Source organism: Lipotes vexillifer, unplaced genomic scaffold, assembly GCF_000442215.2.
Source record: "Lipotes vexillifer unplaced genomic scaffold, Lipotes_vexillifer_v1.1 scaffold370, whole genome shotgun sequence".
Classification (NCBI taxonomy): Eukaryota; Metazoa; Chordata; class Mammalia; order Artiodactyla; family Lipotidae; genus Lipotes; species Lipotes vexillifer.
Window position 1 is genome coordinate 2,677,365 of NW_006772699.1, and position 23,670 is coordinate 2,701,034.

General features: G+C 44.9%; 2 protein-coding genes across 2 annotated transcripts in view; one reads left to right on the forward strand and one right to left on the reverse strand.

Moving 5' to 3' along the window:
- Positions 1-23,670, forward strand: part of DOCK2 (dedicator of cytokinesis 2) — a 424,501-nt gene that overhangs the window by 206,371 nt on the left and 194,460 nt on the right. The window lies entirely within an intron of this gene.
- INSYN2B (inhibitory synaptic factor family member 2B) lies at positions 29-18,473 on the reverse strand. The gene is made up of 3 exons (XM_007447827.1): positions 17,128-18,473; positions 15,941-16,015; positions 29-215 (listed from the first exon to the last, which is right to left on the reverse strand). The coding sequence occupies exons 1-3, from the start codon at positions 18,471-18,473 to the stop codon at positions 29-31; spliced, it is 1,608 nt and encodes a 535-aa protein (XP_007447889.1).

Here is a 23,670-nt window from a genome sequence, read left to right on the forward strand (position 1 = left end):
AAGGGCAGAGGTAAAGGTCCCCATGAGCTCAGATCCACCAGAAGCATTTCTTCTTCACCTTCTTGGTTTTCCGCCTTAAGTCCTGTTTCTCAGGGACTGAGGGCTCTGCCGGGGACTTTGGTGGGGGTGATGCCTCCTCAACTGGCTCTGCTTCCTCCAGACTCTGTAGAACTTCATGGAACCTGCCTTCCTGCTGCCGGAAGTCATATTCTACACTGAAAAACACAAAGAGGAAGGAAGGAAAGTAAATTCAAATCAGCACATACTGATGTAGCATCACCAAGTGTCCAACTGACATGGAAAAACATGTGCTTTGAGGTCAGGTCCCAGATGCTTAGGTAGCTGCTTGGCTGTGTGACCTCGAGGAACTTGTGCCACCTCTCTGAAGCTCCAGTTTCTCATTGACTGAATTGGCATCTGTAATGCCTTCCTCTTGGGCATGTTACTAAGTGTAAATGAAGCACGTAACATGGCAGCCTAATAGTAGATGTCCAGTAAAAACGGCTCCAATCTCTCTCTCACATTTATTTAATGCTCCTAATTGTTCATTCTTTTTACATACATTTTATGCATGAAAACTGCCTCATTATAAAGTATTTAAGTAACCCAGAGGATTATATGCTAAAACTAACAACTCCGTTTCCTTATCCATAAAATGGGCATAAAAATGGCACCTGTCTCAAAGGCTTTCTTTGGAATTAAGATGTATATTAATTGAGAGAATATAAATGTGGTACTTAGAGTGGTTCCTGGCATGTAGTAAGCCATCTCAGAATGCCCAGTGACAAGGTACCATTTGGGGGCTTCATTAGTCACGTGTGGCAATAGTGATTTGCCTTTTTGGTGGCACTTACTCCGATCCTGGGTCTCTGGGAGGTGACATGGGCATAGCAGACCAGGACAGTGTCCCTTTAATGACAGCTCCTTTCTAGTCCTTGCTGGGTAGAAGGCTTTGGCCAGTCATGCCAGATCACAAACCAACATAGGGTCTTTCCTCTTCCGTATGAAACATTTCATTTTCCTCCTTGCTAAACAAGGAGGAGCACTGCTTTCGTGACTCTGCATTTCCCCCACTTTCCATACACCCAAGCTAGCTCCTCATCTTTGGGCCTTCTGAGAGTTCTAGTATGAAACCAGGTAACAAACACAGCTATAAGCTTAAGAGCCTTCTTCCAGTCATCCTGGCACTGGCATCTCCTCTGTAAGTAAATCTCCTGTGGAGGAAAGTGGACAATTAAGGGTGGAGGGAGCACATACACAGTCTGTAGGGACGTTTGCAGGATTCAGTCTTCCTGGCCTGGCTCTCCAGGTTCTGAGAAGGCTGAGCCAGACTTACCAGATGGGCTGACCATTCCTGATGCCCACTGGCCTGATTCCCAAGCCCTCAAAGGTCAAGGGGAGCCTGAGAACCCACTGCACGCAGGCCAGAGCTTCAGTCTCTGACTCTCTCAAGCCCTGAGAACCCTGGTCCCCAACAGTGTCATGTTTGCCTCACAGACCTGTGTACAGATGATACAATGGAGTCTGTACATTAACGACTCCAAAACACACAAATAAAATAACAAAAAAAGGAATGGAGATTGGGAAATGCCCGTTAAAGGAGAGTATTTAAATATGTCTGTATTGAGGAATCCTATGAAGTTAGCATAGGTGTAAAGCTCTCCAAGACACATCGTTGAGAAGCAAAGCAAAGAGCAAGACGTAATATATTAGTAGTAATAACATTAATGATGATAATAGTAGCAGTAATAGGGGCTGAATAACCATGCTTAAGGAGCGTCAGGGATGGGTGTCTGACTATTTCGTTTCTGTATTTTTGATATGCTTCCACCAGATTTTCTTCTCTTCAGCTTATATCCTTTTACTTTCTGTGCCCCCTGGTCTCCTCCACAGGGACCTGCTCCTGGCTGGGTGACTTATAATAATGGGTGTAGTAATGCAGGCTATGTTTTTTCTAGGCAAAGCTCCACGATTGATTAGCTGTGAGATCTTGGCAAAGTCATTTCTCATATTCAAGCCACAGTGTCCTTATCTGCAGAATAAGCATGGTACCTACTCATAGGATCTCAGTGAAGTATAAACAACAGAATGATGTGCAACACTCAGCTCAGAGCCAGGCGCCAACAAACACTGAATGATATTCAGCTCATCATTCAACCAACTAAATTTACTGAGTATGTCCCATGTTCCAGGCCCTATGTTAGGTGCTGGGGGCAGAGTGGTAAACAGACAGACAGACAGACACAGAGGTCTGACACTGAGCACTCACCCAGAGAACTATTTTTTCTAATTGGTGTTAGGACACTGCTGTGAGTCTTGACAAACTCAGGTGGTTTGTTGTTGTTGTTTGTTTGAATTAAGAAGTCAGAGAAATATCACATATAAGGAGAAGAAGGAGGCTGGTCTGTGTGGTTGTTCATAATAATTTGGTGGAGGAATATATGGATGAAGAGCTGGAAAGCAGGGGTAGTTGAGATATGTACAAGGCAGATTTTTAAAGCAATTGTTAGTTTAATCATCTGTCTCACACACTGGTAAGAAAGATCCCCCAAAGCAGTATCCACATCTGTCTGTCTCACTGTGATGTTCCTGTAACTGAGCATAGTATCAGGCCTAGAGTAGGGTGGATGATTGGATGCATGGGTGGATGGATGGATGGATGGATGGATGGATGGATAGTTGGTTGGATGGCTGGATGAATGGATAGATGGTTGTATGGATGAATGGATGGTTGGATGAATGAATGGATGTTTAGACTGTTGACCAGCTGGATGGATGGATGGTTGGATGGATGGATGGATGGATGGATGAAATTTCTGATACCAGAAAGCTGAGGAAATTCCTAGAATGAGTAAGGGGTGCCTACTTTCTTTGGCTCCAGCTGATGTTCTAGGATGAAGGTTATTTTTCTGCCTGGTGAAAAGAGGGCAGGGGTATTTCAGGAGCTAGAACTATGAATGTAGATGTTCTCTGTCTTGTGAAATGGTGTAAGAGAGGGTAAGAATCAGAGTTTGCAACTCACTGCTTTAAAGTCCTTCCTTAAAGCAATGAGAGTTTGCTGGAGACAACTCTTCCCCAGCCTCTGAATCCATCTCCTTAAATTTCAGTTGGGGAGAGTGAGTTGCAGGTAGTGGTGACAGAAACCCGTCGTCCCAGGCTCAGAGACAAAGAGGGGTGCAGTGCTGGGCAGTACATCCTGGAAGTGGGAGCCTCAGTGGATACTTCTGTTCACTGATCTGGCAAATCCTAAGCTTTGGCTAGAAGATCTCTAGTAGCTCTTGATATTGGCTAGCATTTACTAAGGACACAGAGCTACTGGTTACCAGCACCAAGAGGCCAGACAGGAGACACGGGTTTGAGCCCTGGTCTGGAACGATCCCATATGCCACGGAGCAACTAAGCCCGTGTGCCACAACTACTGAGCCTGGGCTGTAGAGCCCACGAGCCACAACTGCTGAGCCCGTGTGCTGCAACTACTGAAGCCCGGGCGCCTAGAGCCCGTGCTCTGCAATAAGAGAAGCCACCGCAATGAGAAGCCCACACACCGCAACAAAGAGTAGCTCCCGCTCGCCGCAACTAGAGAAAGCCTGCGCACAGCAACGAAGACCCAAGGCAGCCAAAAATTAAATAAATAAATAAATAAATAAATAAATAAATAAATAAATAAATAAATTTATTAAAAAAAAAGAGAGAGAAGGTAAAGTCTGTCTTGGCTCACAATTTAAAGCACACTGTAGACAATACAGAAATGGCTCTCGAATGGAATACTCCTGGGTTTGAACCAAGGCTGTACCGCTTACTGGCTGGGTGACCTTGGGTAAGTTGCTTCTCTTTCTGAGACCCAACTGGAAGTGGGGGTTATAAAGCTACTTCAGTGGGTAGTTGTGCAGATGGGACACGATAACGGGAAATGTCCTTATGTAGGATGTGGTCTCTACCCACTCCACTAAGTCTCTTGTCTTCCTGTCTTAGGGACTGAATGCCTCACCTCCTCACTCATACCTTCAACTCTTCAGTAATTGTATACCTTGCCAGAAACATCACTTTTCACCTCTCCCCTCCATGTACATTCAGGGAAGAATATGCTCTTTACATTTCTATGGAAACACCACAGGCTTCCATTATAATCACTGGGACTTAGGGAACTCCCCATCCTCTTCTTGCAACTGCCCCCATTGGTCTTGACAATTCAAAGAGGATTGAAGGTGACTTTCTTTTCAAGGCCAGGCAAATAACAGAGTACAGAGAAGCAACTGTGCTTTGGAAAGAAATTGATTAATTTTTTTTTAGGCAATTTATTAACATAAAGGAAAATTGTCACTTTTCTTCTTATCCATCCATTTGACAAACTACTGTTTAGTTTGGGAGGGAGGAGAAGGCGTATATTTTGTTTTGGTAGCAGCTGCCTTATAAATGGGCCAGGGGGGCAGTGCCCTTTCTCATCTGTCTTTCATTTTGAGGCTGGGTCGAGAAGAGGAGATGCCCCTCAACTTCTTAGTTAGCCAACCCACAGCACTTTCAGCAACATCTCGAAAGAGGGAATAAAATGCCTGCTTGAGAGAATTCAAGCAAACTCTTAGCAGAGGGTTGTTTGCAGATTCTGGGGAATAAATGCCTGCCTTGGGTTTGGTATCAAGGTAGAACACCAGTAACTTTTCCAGCCTTCCCTTCTCTCTTTCCTCGTAATCTACCTATCCTCCCACCCTTACCATCTTCTCCATTCATATCCACAGGGTTGAAGAGGAGTGCTGAATATTTAGTTTGTACAGAGCTCTGGCTCACGGTGCGGTGGGAGTGGTAAATGGTGGTCAGGAAATTGTCATAATACAGGATTCAGGCCTGGAGCCATTGAGATAGTTTGGAGCATTCAAGGTCTGCAAGGTTGGCCCTCTGAGGACGCACGGAATACCTGACACCTGGTTCAGGACTGTCTGGGGATCCTTAGAGCCTTTCCCAGCCAAGATGTCTGTGCGTGGTGCCACTTTGCATTTAGAAAGTGAGCTGTGTGTAGACCAAGAATGGAAGAGAGCTTTCAGGTTTCCCTCTTGAGGGCACCTCACTAATCTCGCTGACAGATCAATGCTCCAGCCATCATGCTAGGTGAAAAACAGAAGGATGTTTTTCTAGGTAATTGGAAGTAGCAAGAAGCCTAAGTCATGGCTTGTCTGGAAGAAGAAACAGTGAGAAGCAAAAAGTAGATAAATGCGTAAAAACGTAAGCAAACAACAGAGACGGATTCTGGATGCAGCATCTTGGCTGGGCAAACTGAAGTTGGGTGAGACACGAAGAGATAAAATTTATACAGAAACAAACAATAGAAACCTCTTACTTTTATATAGCACTTTCAGATTGCAGACACTCCAGATCTGCATTTTCATTTTATCTTCACAATAGCTCAGGAGTCTAGGAAGGTTGTTATCTCCATTCAGCTGACAAGTGAGTTGGTGAAGGGAGTCACACCATAAGTTATGATCAGAATCTCAGCTTGCTTTCCTGACCTCTAGTCCTCTGTTTTTTCCTAAAAAAGGGATCAGATGTTTTAGCCCAGGGCTGGTCTTACTCTAAGAAGAAAGAGATATAACAAGAGAGTATCTGGGTCATGTTAGGTGAGGGCATGTGGTAATTTAAATGGTGAAGAAGAAAGAGGAGGAGAATGACTCTCATTTCTGTGATGAAATCTATATTCCAGACACTATGCTGCAAGTTTAGTGATTCTCACGTCGCATGTGATTCTCAGAGCCCCATGAGGTGGATATTATCTTCATTTCACAGGTGAGGAAACTGAGGCAAGGCAAGGGGAGGTTAAATATTCTGCCAGCGGCACACACTAATAAGTGACAGAGCCAAGGTTTGAGCCTAGATTGCCTGGCTCCAAAGCTTGTACATGAAGATACACAGCATCGAAAGAACAGCAGTCTTCAATCTGTGTGAGATCCTGGTCACCAGATTAGTGTGGGGAGGGGAGGGGAGGGGCTGGTGACCAAGGCCTAATGCACCTAAATGAACTTGCAGCCCGCTGTGGAACCAGACCCAACCTGGGCTGGGCTGCCTGCATGATGCTGCGTGAGCCAGCTGACCAGCCCACCCTGCCGTAGTGTTTCCAGATTGCAGGGACATTCTGATGGGGAGGCCGCGTACCAGAGAAGACAGACACCCCACAGGAGGCAGCTTACTCAAGGTAGTATCTGGGCGGTGCAATGTTGGGTCTGGTGTAGGTTGCTGAGGTCCGCAGGGGCCCTTTGCTCTTCCTTCTCAGCAGGCGGGTCTTGTTCTTTTATCAAGAGATGAGTCGTAAACCGTACACCCCAAGCAGGTTGGCTGAGAAACTAATGATCCATGGCATCTCCCTGAAGACAAAACCACTTCCAAGTCCCTCTCCACCTCTTCATCTCTGTTAGAGTGTTTCTGTGGCCCCTCTTGCCACGGAACTCAGGTGCAACACAGATTTATTGACCTCCAACAACTTTTGTTTTAGAAGAATTAGCTTTGAGAATCAATGGAATCAACACGGGTATTTTGGTTCCTGTCTACCTGAATAAATCACACCACTTTGGAAAGTGTCTCTGGGGAAGAATCACAGCCTGGGAAAGTAGGAACCTTAGTTAGTGTTTTTCCCCAGTCTGTAAGGGATATTGTTCCTAAAACTTTCTCCTAATGACCGGTTTGCTCATTATTTATAGGGTACAGTTTTAAGCTTCACAACTCACAGCCATTTCAAGCTGGCAAGTGCACCCCTTCCCGGGCAACTGTCTGCTGACGAGTCCTCAGAGAATTGCACGTTCTCTTCTAGGCACATAAATAAGCAGAGCCACGCTGCAGAAACCTCACTGCTGATTGCTATCTGTGAGAGAGGTCTGCGCTCTGGGTTCTGTGGCTCTGTGTTGAGAATGTCTTCACATTAAGTCCTTAGAAAGAGAAGGTCATCTCAGAGACCTTTAACACAAATATTCACTGATTGTGCAAGGTCAGAAAGTAAGAGGGAAAGGAACAAGAAGGTCTCCTGAAAGCAGGACTGGTTTAAGCCCTAGCTCTGTTGGATCTTGGACAAGTCACATAGCTTCTCTGAGTCTCAGTTTTCCTCATCTGTAAAATGGGAATAATAACCATACCCATATTTTAGGGTTTGGGGGAGTCTGAAAAGAGATGATACATGTACAGTGTTTAGCAAAATTCCTGGCACAGTGCCTGGTTCAACAAATGGTAATGATTGTTGCATTAACTTGACAGAGAAATAAAGATTGGGTCATTTTGTGGTCAGCTGTGGCCCTCATGCCAGCAGCCATCCATTTGTTATTCCTGTGAAATGCTCAGCTGTCTTGATTTTATATTTATGACCTGTTTCAGCCTCTTCAGCTATTAATGCATTAAAATAGGTTTCATTCTTATTGCAGATAAATTGCTGATGCTGTAAATCCTACTTCTGTCCACTTACACTCCAGGGAAAAGAAGAAAGGGATAAGCATACTGAGAGGAACAGGGACTAATGGCAAATATCTTGGGGATCAAACTGTCGAGGCTCAGAGAGGTTTCCACATGTACCCCAAACTTTATGTCTGCTTCCAGAAGAGAGCTTGAGTTATGTTTGGTGGTAGTTGTTTGGGGGATGCTGGGTAGTATTGCCATTAACATTCACGTTCCTGCATTTGAAATGAATGCTGCTCAGTCCATGCTACAGTGGGATGAGCGCTGCAAAGGCATCTGTGATTACTAGAAAGAACAGACATGGTGTGTGCTTTATAATTACTCCTCACTGTGGAATTCATTGCTGGCCAGAGAGAGGACCGTGGCTGGAAGACGAGGCTCTGACAGTTCACTTGACTCCACGCTGGGAGGGCATCTTAAGCAAACGAAAGGAACATACTAAATAATTTACGTGGAAAGTTGGTTGCTGAAGTCACAAGCCTGGGTGCATACTGCATTTCTAGTAAAATGCCTTTTTCTCTGGTTAAGTAATAGCTTTAAGTGGCAGGCAAGACCGAGACCCAGTGGCCAAATGACTTAACCATAGAAGGAAACTCTAGAAGGCTCTCAGCGCCTCTGACTCCACGACCCCAGGTAACTCACGTTGCTTTCCGTGGTGAGACGAAGGCCTGGCTTTTCTCCGACAGGGCACGCAGCTGTACAGCTCTGGCCTGTGTTCCAGAGAGACTCCTTATGAGAAGTTCCGAATATTAAAACAGTGAGGGGGCGACCCCAAGAGCAGGGATGCTGGTCGCCGGGTACAAAGGACGGCACTTGCAGCAAATCTCCTTTTGCATATCCTTAACTTCTTTGTCTTGCTCAGAGGAGTTGTAACAGTGGAGGAATCAGTAATGATAAGAAAGCAGTCTATGGTCTGTGGAGTTTGAGGAAAGGAGAGGAAAGTGGTGGAGGATTCTGGTGTTCAGCTTCACGCATATTCCCTGGTTCTGGAACCTGTGGTGACCACACCCTCTCCTGGAGCGGGGTGGGCGGTCCTGGGCAGCACTTTGCATGGCCACCCTGTCAGGTGTTTGTAACTGCTCCTCCAGGACGCGCCAGAGGGCAGTTCCTAGCATCTGGGCCCTTGGCCTGGGAGCAGAATTGGGCTCTAACTGGTCTGGACCTTAATTGGAGGAGGAAGCTCAGCAGGGATTGCCATTCGGTTCCTGATCTCAGATGAGGACCGAGGAGCTGGGAAGTGTGGGAGGGAGGAGAGGCTACAAGTGAATCCCCTAAGTAGTGCATAATGAAAGCCTGGGCGCCCACGTGGACCGGCAGAAGCTCATTTTGTCTTCTCATTGGAAATATGAGGCATCAAAAATACCCTTAGTCTGTGAGGAAGCCCCCCCCCCCTCCCTCCTGGGAGGGAGGAGAGGCTACAAGTGAATCCCCTAAGTAGTGCATAATGAAAGCCTGGGCGCCCACGTGGACCGGCAGAAGCTCATTTTGTCTTCTCATTGGAAATATGAGGCATCAAAAATACCCTCCTTAGTCTGGGAAGCCCCCCCCCCCTCCATCCTCTTCCCTTCCCTTTCCCTTGCCTCCACTCTCACCTGCACCCCCTAGTTAGGTCTATACCTGACCACCTAACCCTGTAATTGAAGCCAAGCAGAAAGGTAAATCATCTTTCCAGTGATGCGTTTAAAACAAAAGCTACTTTCTGGGCTATTTTGTTAGCAAGAGCTTTCTATGTCACAAAAGTTTCTAATAAATCAACCAGAAACCTCCTCCCTTCAAGACCCTAATTTTACCTAGTTGAATGTTTCTCAGGCTTCACTGGGATCAGGCTTTCCCAGTAAACTGGCTGCACCTGTAGATTCCCATCCTCCACCCCACCCCTCTGATCCGGCAGGTTTGGGGAGTGAAGGCCAGCAACCAGCATTCACAGATAGCCAGGAGACTCTGATGCAGATGGCCCAGGATCACATTTTGAGAACACTATTTAGGTTCTGCATCTTAAACACAAACCCTCACGATGCCCTTGGATTATGAGAACTCAGCCATACAACATTCTGCTGAGCCCTGATACCCGTCAAGCAGGTCTGTCCTCTGAAGGCAGCATGCTGTAGAATCTGGCCAACAGGAAGGGAGGACTAAGTTCCAGTCTCGACATTGCCACTTACTAGTTTCAGAATAATTGTGCAAGTGCCTCTCTCTCTCTCTCTCTCTCAGTCTCAATTGTCTAATCTGAAGAGTGTGCAAGTCCCTGAACCTCAGTTATCTCAGTTATCTGTAAAATGGGAGTATTTTTATCTGTCTCACATGGTTGTGGGGATTAGATACGAAAATAAAAGGCATTTATAATGACCAGTAATAATAGACACTCAGTAAGTGGTAGCTCTCTTCTTATTTCTTTTCCCTAATCTTCATCCCAACAGATCTCTGTCTTCCCCTAGCTGTCATAGTTGCAAAGATCATCAAAGTCAAGTTAACAGACCTCCAGTTGGATGGGAGTAGTTTACGAATTATAAGGGTTTAATCCAGGCATATTAGTTTCCTATTACTACTGAAACAAATTACCACAAATCTAGTGGTTTAAAACAAGACAGATTTTACTCTTAGAGTCCAGAGATCAGAAGTCCTCCAGAACTGTAAATCAGGGTGTCAGCAGAACTGTGTTCCTTCTGGAGGTTTGAGGAGAGAATGTGCCCGTTGCCTTTTCCAGCTTTTAGAGGCTGCCTACCTTCTTTAGCTTGTGACCACATCACTTCTAACTCTGCTTCTGTTGTCACATCCTCTCTGACTCTGCCTCTCCCGCCTTCATCTTTCCCTTGTAAGGATCCTTATGATTATGTTAGGCTCACCTGGACAATCCAGGCTACTTACCTTGCCCTGAGATCCTTAACTTAGTCACACCTGCAGTGTCCCTTTTACCAAGTAAAAGGTAACGTATTCACAGGGTCCAGGAATTAGAATGTGGGCATCTTTTGTGGACATTATTCTGCCTACTACACTGGGTTTTGATGCTTTACCAAATGCCTTTGATGCCGACCTAATGCCTTAATTCCCTCTTCCATAGAGATCATTGGTGCAGTTCAGACACCGTAGAAGGGAGATACATTAGCCTGGAGGGAGTTTTCAGTTTTCCACAAATCAAACCGCCTTTCCTACCACAGCCAGTACAGAAGTACTGGGCAATAATGTTGGATGGCCATGATGAACGAGGATCTCAATGTCCTGTGAAATTGCAACAAGCTTTCTGAGTCATCGAAGGAAGATTTGATTAGGTTTCATCTTGTAGTGTTCCAGGTGTTTGAAAACTGACAGTCCATGTACTACACATAGTCGTTTAATTTAGTTCCAAAAGATCTTCTGAGGACCTGCTGCACAGAAGCCTTCCTTCCCTAATAAGAACATTTGATTAATTAAGGCCTTCCGTTTCCCCACCCAAGGGTAGGGGCACACACAAATAGTCACACTGACTTGATTTTGGGGCATCTGAATAGCTGTCTCAAGCCCACCACTGTTTTTCATCCCTCCCCTAGTCAGTATAGCCATTCCCTTCCTTCCTTGACAAGATTCTGTTGAGCACCAACTATGTGTTGACACTGGCCCACGACTTTGAGATACTAGCCATCTGCTGAAGGAAAGAAACTCATAAACACTGCATTACAATGCAGTAGGATAAATGGTATAGTCGAGGAATGTGTGTGCCAAGGGGGTCCTTCTTGGGAAGGAGTATAAGGCTATTCAGAGGAACTGACTTTTAAGCTGCAAGACTAGGAGATTTCCAGACGAAGCAGGGCAGAAAAGGCATTTCAGGAAATAAGGAAACATGCATGAGAAAACACACAGTATATGAAGCCAGTTGAGTAGTTCCCTGTGGCTGGGGAGAAATAGGAGACCCAGCAGGTAAGAAGGTTAGTATCATGTTCAAAGGGCTTTGAAAAATTAGCTAAAGGAAACAGCAGGAACTGGAACAAAATTGTTTAGCAGGGGAGTGACATGATCAGATTCTTCTTTTCAGGTAATTTAGCAATCTGTGTGGAGGATTACTTGGGACAGGGCAAAAGGTACCTATGGCAAAAAGGCCAGCTAGCGTTTAAGTGACCAATGATGAGAGCCTTTATGGACCAGAGAGAGAGGGTGGAATCAGTAGCCAATTTGATGTGTGTTGTAAAGGAGAGGAGCGAGGCACTGTGGGGACTGTAGTTTCTTTATGGAACCGTGGTTAACAGTGTTGAGCAAAATAAGAAACATAGGAAAAGAATTTTGTGGAGGAAAATAAGAAGTGTGTTTTGGTATGTGGAGAATTTGAGGTACCTTTGAGATATCAAGATAGAAATGGAAAAATCTGTAGGTAGTGTGTATATATATATATATATATATATATATATATATATATATATGGAACTAGTCAAAGGTCAGTTGAAATACCTACCACTTTGGAGAAAGAGAGAATTGATAATGTCATTCTGGGTCTTGAAATGTATATGAGAGAGAGAGAGAGAGAGACAGAGAGAGACAGAGAGAGAGAGGACTCATAAAAAAGATAGGGGAAGCTGATGTCACAGAAATTAAAATGAAAATCCATGAGTGCAGTTGAAGTCATGAACAGAGGCTAAGGATGAGAAGAGGAGACAGCCTGTCCAGATAGACCCCTGAGCAAACAAGTGCTCTTCTGTTGTTCTCTCCCCTCTAGCACCTTTCAAATTTTACATGGCCAGCCTCTCCCTTCACCCACTGAAAATGGTTAAGTTTGCTGTTTGCTCTTTATTTCCATTTTCTAAGAAACACACTTGGATGATAGAAGAAATTTTTTTTTTTTTTTTTTTCTGAGAAAGACTTCCCTTTCTTTTCCCTTAAAACATTTGAGGCATTTTACAACTTAAACCAGGCAGATTTTTTTTCCTGGGAGCTACATCCATAAAATAAATGCATGATTGGTGTAGTCAGAGACCTCCAGAGAGGTTCTGTGGTTATTTTTAGAGTGAACGTGAAGATGAAGTGCAGGCAGATGTGGCTGGAGGAGCAGAGAACGGGGTGAGGGAAGGAGGAGAGATATGGCTTGGAGAGACCGCATGTCCTTGAGAAGAGGAAAGGGAGCTGGTTCCTTAAGGCACAGTTTCCAAAACTGCAGTCATTCATTCACCACCTTCATGGTTTTTGTGAAACTCCCCATACCACATGCACAATAATTTTTTTCTCTCTAGATCAATTCACTTTTTAGACTTAAAAACATTTGTACAAAACAGGCAATATACCTTTTGAAAATGGAGACGTGCCTAACAGTGAGTAGGTAGGGGGACTAGTTTTAAAAGTTAAAGTCTTCCATAAAGAATTAGAAATGATTACATTCTGGCTGCGTACTCTTGCTTGCCCATGGCTATGAACATGAAACATGCTCACTCTTGGCAAAGAAGTGTGATAAGTAAGCATTAGAAAGGTTTTGAAGACATTCTAGCACCAAACTCAGATTTTTCCCTCTGGGTAAATCAGAAGAATTGAAATGAATTTGAAAAGAGAACCTTCTCACTAGGTAATTCAATACTATTTAATCTTAGGTACCTGCAGGAGGCAGGCAGAAACCCTTTGAGTAGCTTGTCCTAGGATTAATGCTAAGGAGAGGTGAGGAGAGTGTTTGGGGGTATAAACAGCCTGGAACCAGCTTGAGTCATAGAGCCAATCCCCACACCCTTCCATTCCCTTGGAGCCCACGGCAGTCAAAACTCCAAGGAGTTCATTCTTCCTGGTGTACTCCTGAGAATACATGGAATCTTTGGGCATTAGTTTTGGTGCTGTGCTCCTTGGTGAGGTAGGATCTATCACAGTGATCCATGGTAAGAAGAATGCCAGTGAGGCTTTGAGGAGCGGGTGGGCAGAAGGCTCCTCTTGGAGCAGAGAGAATGAGTTGGATAGAACCAGTGACCCCACGTGTCTTGATGGAAGCAAGCAGCATAGCCATAGGCTTCGGCTGATGGGGCCACTTAGAAAACCTTATGGATTGCTAACTTAGCAGCAACATCTCCAGAGAATAAGACCCAGCAGGCAATCCATCATGCATCCATGTGCTTTATGTTCAGTGACGTGCACTCGGTCCATCCATCATCAGGGAGAGACTGCAGCTTAACAAGGCCCGAGGATGAGTATTTCACATCATTTATTTATTAGTTTGCAAGATCTGACTTTCCAGGATACCACACAGGGTTTGAAGTCATTTGAAATGTTAAAAAAAAAAAAAAAAAAAAAAAAAAAAGACGTGCACTCGGTCCATCCATCATCAGGGAGAGACTGCAGCTTAACAAGGCCCGAGGATGAGTATTTCACATCATTTATTTATTAGTTTGCAAGATCTGACTTTCCAGGATACCACACAGGGTTTGAAGTCATTTGAAATGTTAAAAAAAAAAAAAAAAAAAAAAATGACAACTCTCATCTTCCCACTGTTACTGTGATGGAGATGTTGTTCTGATCTCTTTGCTTTCATCAAACTAATTGCCTGTTCCTTCACAATGGCTTAGATACAATGATATAGATACTGTCTGGGAGAACAGTCTGGCTTTGAATGGTAATGAGGGATAGAGGCATGCAATGGCTGCTTTTCTTGGAAAACTGGAAAGGGATGTGTGGATAAAGGTTTGCCAGCCCATCCAGGGGTAAATTTAGAATGTTTGCTTGGGATATTTGAAGTAAGTACTAGAAAAATGCAAACATTCTCAGACTTGTTGGAAGGTTGTAGTTTAGCCAAATATTACTATTTTTAATTCAGCCTAGAACATCAGAATGTCAGAACTGAAAGGGACCATAGGGACCATCTAATTAAAGGCCCTCAATCTTCAGATGAGGGAACTCAGAGGCCAGAAACGATTTGCCGAAGGCCAGGGCAAGAAACTCGATAGTAGATTGGAAAATAAACATTTGTCCTTTCCACTTACATAAGCTAAATAAAAAGTCATCTGAAGGTAATAGAAAATACATCATCTGGCTGCTGAAAAAGAGACTTTTCAAAATTTAAATGGAAGTTCGTTAAAAATAATTATATTTGTTTATGAGGAAAAGTTTTTGTCCTCCCTAACAGTCTAGACATTTAATGATTTTTGTCCTCCTGGTGATTAGGAAATTTGCTTAAGATGGGGGATATAAAAAAAGAAGGAGCAAAAGGTAAGCAATTGATGAGACTCCCTAATTTTTCTTTCCAATGCACAAGCCTTTTCCAGAGCCCACTTTTAAGAGGGGATATTTCATGCCAGGGTAAAGGGCATTTTTTTTTTCTGAGAGGTCCTGAAGCTCCTGTTATTGTTATTGGTGAAAAAACTTTGTGGTCCTTTGGCTCTTGGGTATAAAGTGTTGACAGTTCAGTGAGAAAAGGCCCAAGGCCTCACCTAAGGGTAGGGGCCCCCTGACTACCAGGCCCCCATCCCTTGCCAGGATGAAACCTCAGGATTCTGCTAGAAGGAATGAGACATTTTAAAAAGAAGGCACAGGCAGCCCAGTTGGGCTTCAGTTTGCTCAGGCCCTAGCTGCCTTTCTCATCAGAGAGAGAAAATAATACAGAAAACCAAAGCATATACACTTTTGTTAAACAAAGTTAGATTCCATCAACTGAAATGACTGCTTTAGACCACTTTTCCAGTGTGCCACCGAAAGTAGACTTCCAGCTAAAGGGGCGTTGATTTTTCCAGTAGTAACAGGAATAAGCTCTTGGATTTGTACAGAAATTTACCGTTACAAAAGGCATTCAGGTATGTTTTCTCATTTGTTCCTAATGGCAAGTCTGAAGAGGGATAATTGTTCCCACTCTACAGATGAGGAAACTGAGCTCCAGACAAGTAAGCAGGCGTAGACTTGGGGATTTTGACTCCAAGTTTAGTGCTCTTCCAACTGTATGCTGTTTCCCTTCTATTACTTATAAAAATTCACTCTATTGCAGCAACCTTACCCCCTGCTGGAAAGAAACAATGTACTTAGAAATGAATACACAGTGCTTAGCACAGTTCTTGACATATAGTAATTGTTGGCATGTGATAGCTACTGTGGAGGAAGAGGCTCTGTGGTACAACAATCAAGATCATAGGGCTTGGGATCAGAAGGATCTGGATTTGAGTCCCAAGACTCTGAATATTTGGTTGGAGAGCACCCCCCTGCTCTCTGAAAATGCTTTATGGGAGTGGAGCCAAATGGCTGAACTTCTCTGAGGACGCTAACGCCTACCTCACAAGGTATACTGTGAAACGAGACGCAAACGGGCGTGCAGAGCTTAGCAAGGCGCCTGTACTCGGTATTCAGTAAGTGGAGGGATGATGATCTCAAGCGGCTTTGCTCATAGACCTTGTTGTGAGGAAACAAAGCAATGCCTGCCTTGGAACCAGACGTTAACATTTCATAGTTAGACACCTTGCTTTTTAAGTCTCAGGTATTCAAAGGCCTCCTGTCTTTGCCCCTCTCTTGAATTTCTGTGCCTAAGAGAGCTTACAAGAATGTCCTGTGGACCCTGCAACTTCTCTGCTCTAAAGAGCAGGCCTCGGTTGTGGCCAGGTACCTGTATATGATGCACGCTGTGTTCTGGCAGGTACTGCAGTTGTTGAGATCTTGGCCAGTTCGGTAAAAGTTGCGCCTGCAAGATAGAGCATTTGCTAGATAAATCTATGCGCAAAATCCCCCTGGGATGCACGCATTCTACAGACTCATTCCCTGCAGCACAGCATTGCCCCTCTCATGAGCACCAAAGCCTGGCCATTACAGACACAGAAACAAGAAACCCCTGTTAATAGAACCTCACATTTCTAGAGTGCTTTATAAATGTTTAAGCACTTTGACATCTGGGTTTTCTTCATGCTGACAATAACCCTATGAGATGAGCCAGTTATTCTTACCCCCGCATGATAGATGGGGAAACTGAGAGACTTTGCGAATGAGTAGAGGAAGATGATTAAGACTCCAGATCCCTTAGTTCAGTGCATTTCTCTCTGTATCATCACAGTGATTCTCTCTTATAAGGCAATGTTGATTCTGATCCATATCAGCAAAGGCCAGTTAATTACTTCTGCCCTCTCCTGCCCTTTTGTTGATTAGCTTTGGCCATTCCTTCTTCTCAGTCTTTAGAGAGCACTGTTTCAAGGAAAGAACAACTCACACCTAAACAAATAACTGCCTTCCCCTCCCCGGACTGATGCTGAGTCATCCAGGAAAGCATTTTGTGACATTTTTCTCTTTGCAAAATTGTGATCTCATTTCAGTTTCCATTTAGCTGGTCCATGATGGACTGGCCCAAGCCTTCAAAGTGGTCAGTGGTGGGGAAGGTCAACAGTAAGCTTAGTGGCCACCTCAAGTCCTCTGTGACAAACCCATAAATAACTAAAATACTGTGCAAATGCAGTACCTTGCTTCAAGGATGGGGGTGGGGGAAGCACCTACATGCTATCATTTTCCCCCATCATTTATCAGCTGGACTCACATCTTAATAAAAATCACTTTTGACTCTGCTGCTTCATTGCCCCCGTTCTGCAGTCTGTTGACATCTGGAAACAAAAACACATCACCGTGGAAATCCACCAAAGCCTACAACCAGGCGAAACCCAGTCAGAACAAAGGGGGACCATTGCTTACAATTTGGGGAAGCAACAGAATCTCAAACATTTTGGAGACATCTTACTAACGGAAACCAGTGCTCTCTCTCTGCCCCTATCCCGGCAAGTGACTTAACCCAATAAAAAAAATCCACCTTACCCTTCTGTGAGAGCTCGAGCTTTCTCCAAGTCTTGAATTACATTCAGAAGGACTTTAATTTTCTCTTGGTTTGAGTGCAGAGATTCCTCCACGGATTGCAGCCTGCCCTGGAGGTCGCAGAACTCACCCCGTGCCAGGTGGATTGGATTAAGCGCACCCATCTCCGTGGTGCCCCGCTGTCTGGTCTCCCTCCTTGGAAGAGAGGATGGGAGGTGATCGCTTTCTGGACAGTTTTGAAACGCTGGGATGTGTGACTGGAAGGGGTTCTTTGCCATCTGCTCCTGACACACAGGGGCAGGTTTTGACTCACCGTTAGTTTTGAGTGACTGCAGATCCTGGTGATTGTTACTCGATGAAGCACAATCTGAAACTCCCCCCGGCTGGGCTGGCCGGCTGTGGGAGCCCGGCGAAGGGGAGCTGTGAGTCTGTGGATGTGAGGGAACACACGTTCCCTTTGACTGAGATGACAGTGGGCCAAGGTCTTTGTCGTCAGGGTTATCTTTGGGCAGAAGCATTTCAGGTTTAAGTTCCCCTGTGCCGGGCGTGCGGTGGGCCCCGCTGGTGGCATTTAAGCAGGAGAGGGGTCTTTCTGAATCTGACGGTGGCACTCTGCTCCCATCACCTGGACACATGTCAACCGAAGTGGGTATGGAGTTGCTAATCTCAGCAGACCTGTCTGGGCTGAAAGTGGACTCTCTACCTGCCCAGGTAGGGCTGCGATAAATATCATCTGGGACCTGAATGGCAGCTGTTGCTTTCCCTGAGGCCCTCCGTGTCCCTGCTTCCAAACATATGCTCACAGGCCCATTGCTTTGCACCTTGGACATTCTAGGGAGAACTGGGTGGGACGCCTTGACCCTTTGAGGCCCATCTTCAAGATGCCGAGACAGCCTTAAGTAGGCAAGGTCAGAGGACACAATGTCCTGTTCAGAGAGATTGCCGTTCACCTGGATGGCACTTTGGGATGCTGTCTGCATTTCCACCAGGGACTTGCTAGCTGTGAGTCTCTTCCTTTTGAAAACTGGGAAGTGCTTCCTGAGACTGGGGGAGGTTTGGATGGCGATGTGCCGAAAGCCCCCTACCTTCTGGGACCTGGGGAAGGGGAGTGAGGAGGTAGGGAGGTGATGGTGCCCGGAGGCCTGAGTCTTGCCCATTACAGCCGGGTCGTCAGAAGTTTGGATGTCAACCTCAGCTGGGGCAGGTGGAGTCTTACTGGTGCCATCTTCCTTAAATCGCACCTGCTGAGATTTGCTCCTGCGGTGGTGAGGTTGCTTCACAAGCTCCACCGACTCCAGACTGTTATGCTTCAGAAGCACAGGCCTCACTTTCATACTTTGCTGGGCCATTGAGCCTCAGTTGAAAGGATTGGGACCACACACTTCTCCTGGGCACATTGCCTTAGGTCTTTGGAGCAGCATCTAATGACAGCATCTCAGACACAGAGATCTGCCAGCCGGGGTGGAGTGGTCCTCTCCTCTGAGTATGGGCAGCTCTGCTGGCCATTCCCAGCCAGTAGGTTTTATTGGGGGGCTCTCCGTAATGCTTCCCCTGCAGTTAAAATATTATTCCATTGCAGGGGTAATTGCCACTTAGGTAAACAAGGAGTTAGGCTAATTATTAAACCTGATCGACCACGAGAGCTGGTGGGCTGTTTATCAAGGGAGGCTGGCAGGCAGTTCTGATCCTGGAAGAAGCTTGCTGTCTTGAACAAAAAGACAATGAAAGTACCATATAGGGGATAGCGCCAGACTGCCAACATGTGAATTCCAAAAGAAACCTGCTACGTCTGGAACATACGGCTTCCTTTCTGGGAGCGTCAATTTGCAGTGTAAAACTACAGGAAACTTAAACATATCTTTCCATTTCATGTAAACGGGCAGAGAAATAAATGACCTGGGGCTTGGCTTCTTTGATGATACATGATGCTCCTAAGGGAGCATCCCCACTTACGTCAATCACGTATTCTTCCTTTGGGGCCATTGTTTTCTTTCATGCCGTTTCCCTTTTCTTCAGTGAGGGAAAGTTATCTGCCTAAATAGCCTCACAAAACCCAGTGGCGAGTGATGGGGACAGGATTGAGGCATCCGAGGGCATTCAGAGGGCAGAGTCCCTGTCGTGGTGTCTTGGCTGAAGTTCACATGTGGGAAAAGTGAGCCACATCGGCAACTTCTGGGTATTTGAGCCAAAACCTTGGTTCGCTTGGCCTCGGGGTCAGGGTCTGGGACCTGGCAGTCTCTGCCACCAGGCAAGGAGAGCCTGAAAGGGAAGAGATAACAGATGCAACTGAGAACACAGTTCCTGGGGGCCTGGGTTTCTCTCCAATTTCCAACCTCCCAGCTGAGGGCTTTTGATAGTGGATGGTCTGGGGGTAAGTCAATTTACTACCTTTGTGTCTTTTCCCCTAGTGAGCCAGCCACCTTGTGGCTACAGGGCCTCGGAACAAAATGCCTGTCTGCCTGGATTGCTTCCTCCTTCCGCTCTCAGGCATCCGCCAGCCAACTCCTATTCATCCATGAAGTCCCAGCTTAAATGGCACTTCCTCACGAAATTTTTCTAATGACTCCTCCCTCACATACACCTCTGATGCTACATCATATCAGGACCCCCATTATACCTTTTCACCACATTCTTCACAACACAAATTGTAGCTGTCCCTAAATAATCATTTGTGTACGTATTTATTTAATGTGTATCTCCCCTGCTACCCTGTAAGCTCCAGGGTGGCAGGAGCTGGAGCCATTTTTTTTTACAGCTTAGGTATTTCCATTCCTCCTTTAGGCTCACTGTGGGTGCTTAATGAGTATTTACTGAAAGAGAGGATGGCTGAATAAAGCAAAGGAGAGCCTGGGAATGGTGGATGGGGGTCCTAAGGTATCTTGCCAGGGCAACAGGATGGTGAATTCTCTCTGCTAGGACTGAAACATTTGCTAGAGGACAAGATTTTCCCCTAATGTCTTCATTTCTTAATCGCTTTCTAGGAGATAAATGTGCATAAAATTCTCCGTGCAAAGTGTACCTTGTAATAATAACAGTTACCGTTTATTGAACACTTACCTTTACCGTGCTGTGAGCTTTACTTGAATTAATCGTAACAACTCTCGTTTACCAAGTAGTCACCAATGCATCAGGTGCTGTTCTAAGCACTTTCCAAGCCATAACTCATTCATTCCCTGACCTATAGAGCTGGATACTCTTATTAACCCCATATTACAGTTGAATATGCTGAGGCCCAAGGACACACAGTTAGTGATGGAGCCAGCGTCTGAACTTAAACAGTCTGGCACCAGAGCCTGTGCTCTTAGCCTCAGTGCTCCACTGCTTTCCCAATATTACGTTATCTCATTGATCCTTGGAACAAAACTATGAGGTATTATGATCCCCATTGGACTGATGAGGAGACTGAGGCTCAGAGAGGATAAGTACCCAGTGGAGGAGCTGAGACATGAACCCAGGAGTCTGTGACTCCAAAGTCCATGTTCTTGCACACGAGGTTATGACTTTGTCCCCTTGGCATCTTCCTGGTATTCGGGGCAGATGGTATTAGTGATTTGAGTACAGAGTTTGAGGACCTGTGCAGGTCTGGAGAGATGCAGGCGATTGTGCCCTGGCCTTGCCATGGCAAAGTGAACCTGTTTGCTGCTAGTCTGAGGGAGCCCACAGAAGTGGAATGAGGCAAGTTTGAAGCCTGCTTGGGTCGACCAAAGGATATTACAAGAAAATGAAAGTGGTAAAATAGTCCACAAGTATTTGGATGTCTTTGAGGGAGTATTCTGTCTGTGGTACTTGGCCTTATCATTAAGGTCGAAACCTCTGGCTTCTCTAAGCACCGGGGCTTTGCTCCCAAGATGTTCTTCATCTTGCTGCTTGGGGTGCTGTTTTGTGGGTGCAGCTTAAGCCTTGTTTCTCAGTGTTCTGCTCTCCCCAGGAATTACTAGATAATGCCAATGGCAATTTCAGCTTTCCCAGCTCCCAGCTACCTTGAGAAGGGTCACCTGACCCAGTGGGGCTGGCACAGATAGTGGCAGGTCCTGAAAGAGGAAAGGATTTCATCTAGTGCTAATGAGTTGTCAACTTATCATGGGGTCCTGCAACTGCTCCTCACATTCTGGGTTCAAACCCCTGTCCCTTACGGGCTGAAGGGTTTTTGACAATACTTATTCCCTCCAAGCCTCATTGTTTTCATCTGTCAAATGGGGATGACACATAGAGCATAGGCACTACATATGCATGGGTCTGTTCGGGGAAGTAATAAGGCAATGCATGCAAAGCTCTCAGTGCAGAGCTCAGGACACACCAAGTGATCAGTGTGGGCTTGCTGTTGCTGTTAATACTGTTGTCACCACGCAATTAGCTTTCCTTTTTGTGAATGCGGGAGAGCATGTAAAGCTGCTATCTGCAGCTTTTCCAGAGCAGGTAGAGCCACTTTTGGTGCAGAGAATGGGCAGTCTGGGGGAACACTTGCCTCACCTGCCTGAAAAGCAGGGCTGGCCTATGAGAGCTGCATCGCCCTGTAACTCTGGGGAAATGGCCCTGTTGGTGAAGGGCTCCCCAGTCACTCTACACAGCAATCCCAAGCAACTCCATTTAAAAAATCAGTTTTGTGTTTCAACAACAGCAGAATTTTTAGATCTGGAAGAATCCAGTAGCTCATCCGCTCCTTCCAAGACTAAGTCTTCTCTCCATTGTCTTCTTCCTGTAATAAGTAAGCCTGCCTGGATACCTGTAGTGACAGGGAGCCCACTACCTAATCTCACAGTCAACAATAATTATTTTTATTAATATTAGCAAATATGTATTAAAAACTTGTTATTACCAAGCACTGTGTTAGCACTTGGCATTTAATCCTTAAAATGGCCTTTTTTATATGACCCCCCCCTTTTGCAGAGTGAGCAATTAAAACTTACTAGGTTAAGTCACATGCCTAAAACCACACAACCCGTATCTTTAACCCTTGTGCTGCAGAGCCTAGATATTTATATGTCTACTCGTGTGGATTTCTTTGCTTAATTGTCCTCTACCTTCTCCCTCTCCTTAACTGTTCATTAGTGCTTCATTCTGGGAAAGTTAACTCACTTAGACTACGATTGCCTGAAGCTGGTTTTCATAAGAGCTAATATCTAGTGAACATTGACTATGTGCCAGGCATTGTCATAGGTGTCCATTTACTCTTGTCCTTAATCTTCATGACAGTCTTAGAGGCAGGGGCTGTCAGTCACACATTTTGTAAATGAGGAAACTGAGGCACAGAAGCTTAAGTAATTTGTCCCAAGTCACGTACCTGCTGCACCCAAGGACTCCTGGAGTGTACTCCTAACCACTGGGGTTTCCTGCCTTCTCCAGAACTAGGAAAGGACTAATCTTGTCAGGCTGTTAGGCAGGTTTCAAAGTCACTCCACATTTTCCTTCTTGAAAGTCAGCCATCATTCTGCTTTTCACCCTGCTTTTTCTCCAGGAAATGTGTATATCCTTGACATGTTTTGTTTTGATCTTTGAAAACAGTTTTCTATTTTCAAATTATTACATGTTCATTGTAAAAATTCAAATAGTACAGATAGACAAAGAAAGGAAGGAAAATCACTTGATTTCTAAGATAGATAAACAAAGGAAGGAAGGAAAATCGCTTGATTTCTCACCACCCAGAAAGAGCCACTATGTACCAATGATTTGGTGAAGTTCACTCTAGGCACCCTGCTGTGCAACATTTGCACATTCACAGTAGGCACATTGCATATGCGTGCACGTTTACAGGAAGACTTTTTTTTTACTGAACAACATGGAGAAAGTTCCACATTATGGCACATAGATTCACGCCATCCTTTTAAGTAGGCTAATAGCACTTTGTTGTCTAGTTATACCATGATCTATTCAAATAATATCCTTTTGTGGATATTTAGGTTGTTTCTAAATACTTGGTATTATTAATAATTCTGTAAATAACATGTTTTGCTGTGTGAACCTTGGAGCACTTGTCTTATTATTTTCTTGGAATAAACTTGTGGAAGAAGAATTAGTGGATTAAGGTACCTATAGGCATTTTACATTTTGTTGATATTACCTCTGCATCTGTGTTCATCAGTGATATTGGCCTGTAGTTTTCTTTCTGTGTGACATCTTTGTCTGGTTTTGGTGTCAGGGTGATGGTGGCCTCGTAGAATAAGTGTTTCTCCCTCTCCTGTATTTTGGAAGAGTTTGAGAGGGATGGGTGTCAGCTCTTCTCTGAATGTTTGATAGAATTCTCCTGTGAAGCCATCTGGTCCTGGGCTTTTGTTTGTTGGAAGATTTTTAATGACAGTTTCAATTTCAGTGCTTGTGTTTGGTCTGTTTATATTTTCTATTTCTTCCTGGTTCCGTTTCAGAAGGTTGTGCTTTTCTAAGAATTTGTCCATTTCTTCCAGGTTGTCCATTTTTTTGGCATAGAGTTGCCTGTAGTAGTCTCTCGTGATCTTTTGGATTTCTGCAGTGTCTGTTGTTACAGGTCCTTTTTCATTTCTAATTCTGTTGATCTGAGTCTTCTCCCTTTTTTTCTTGATGAGTCTGGCTAAT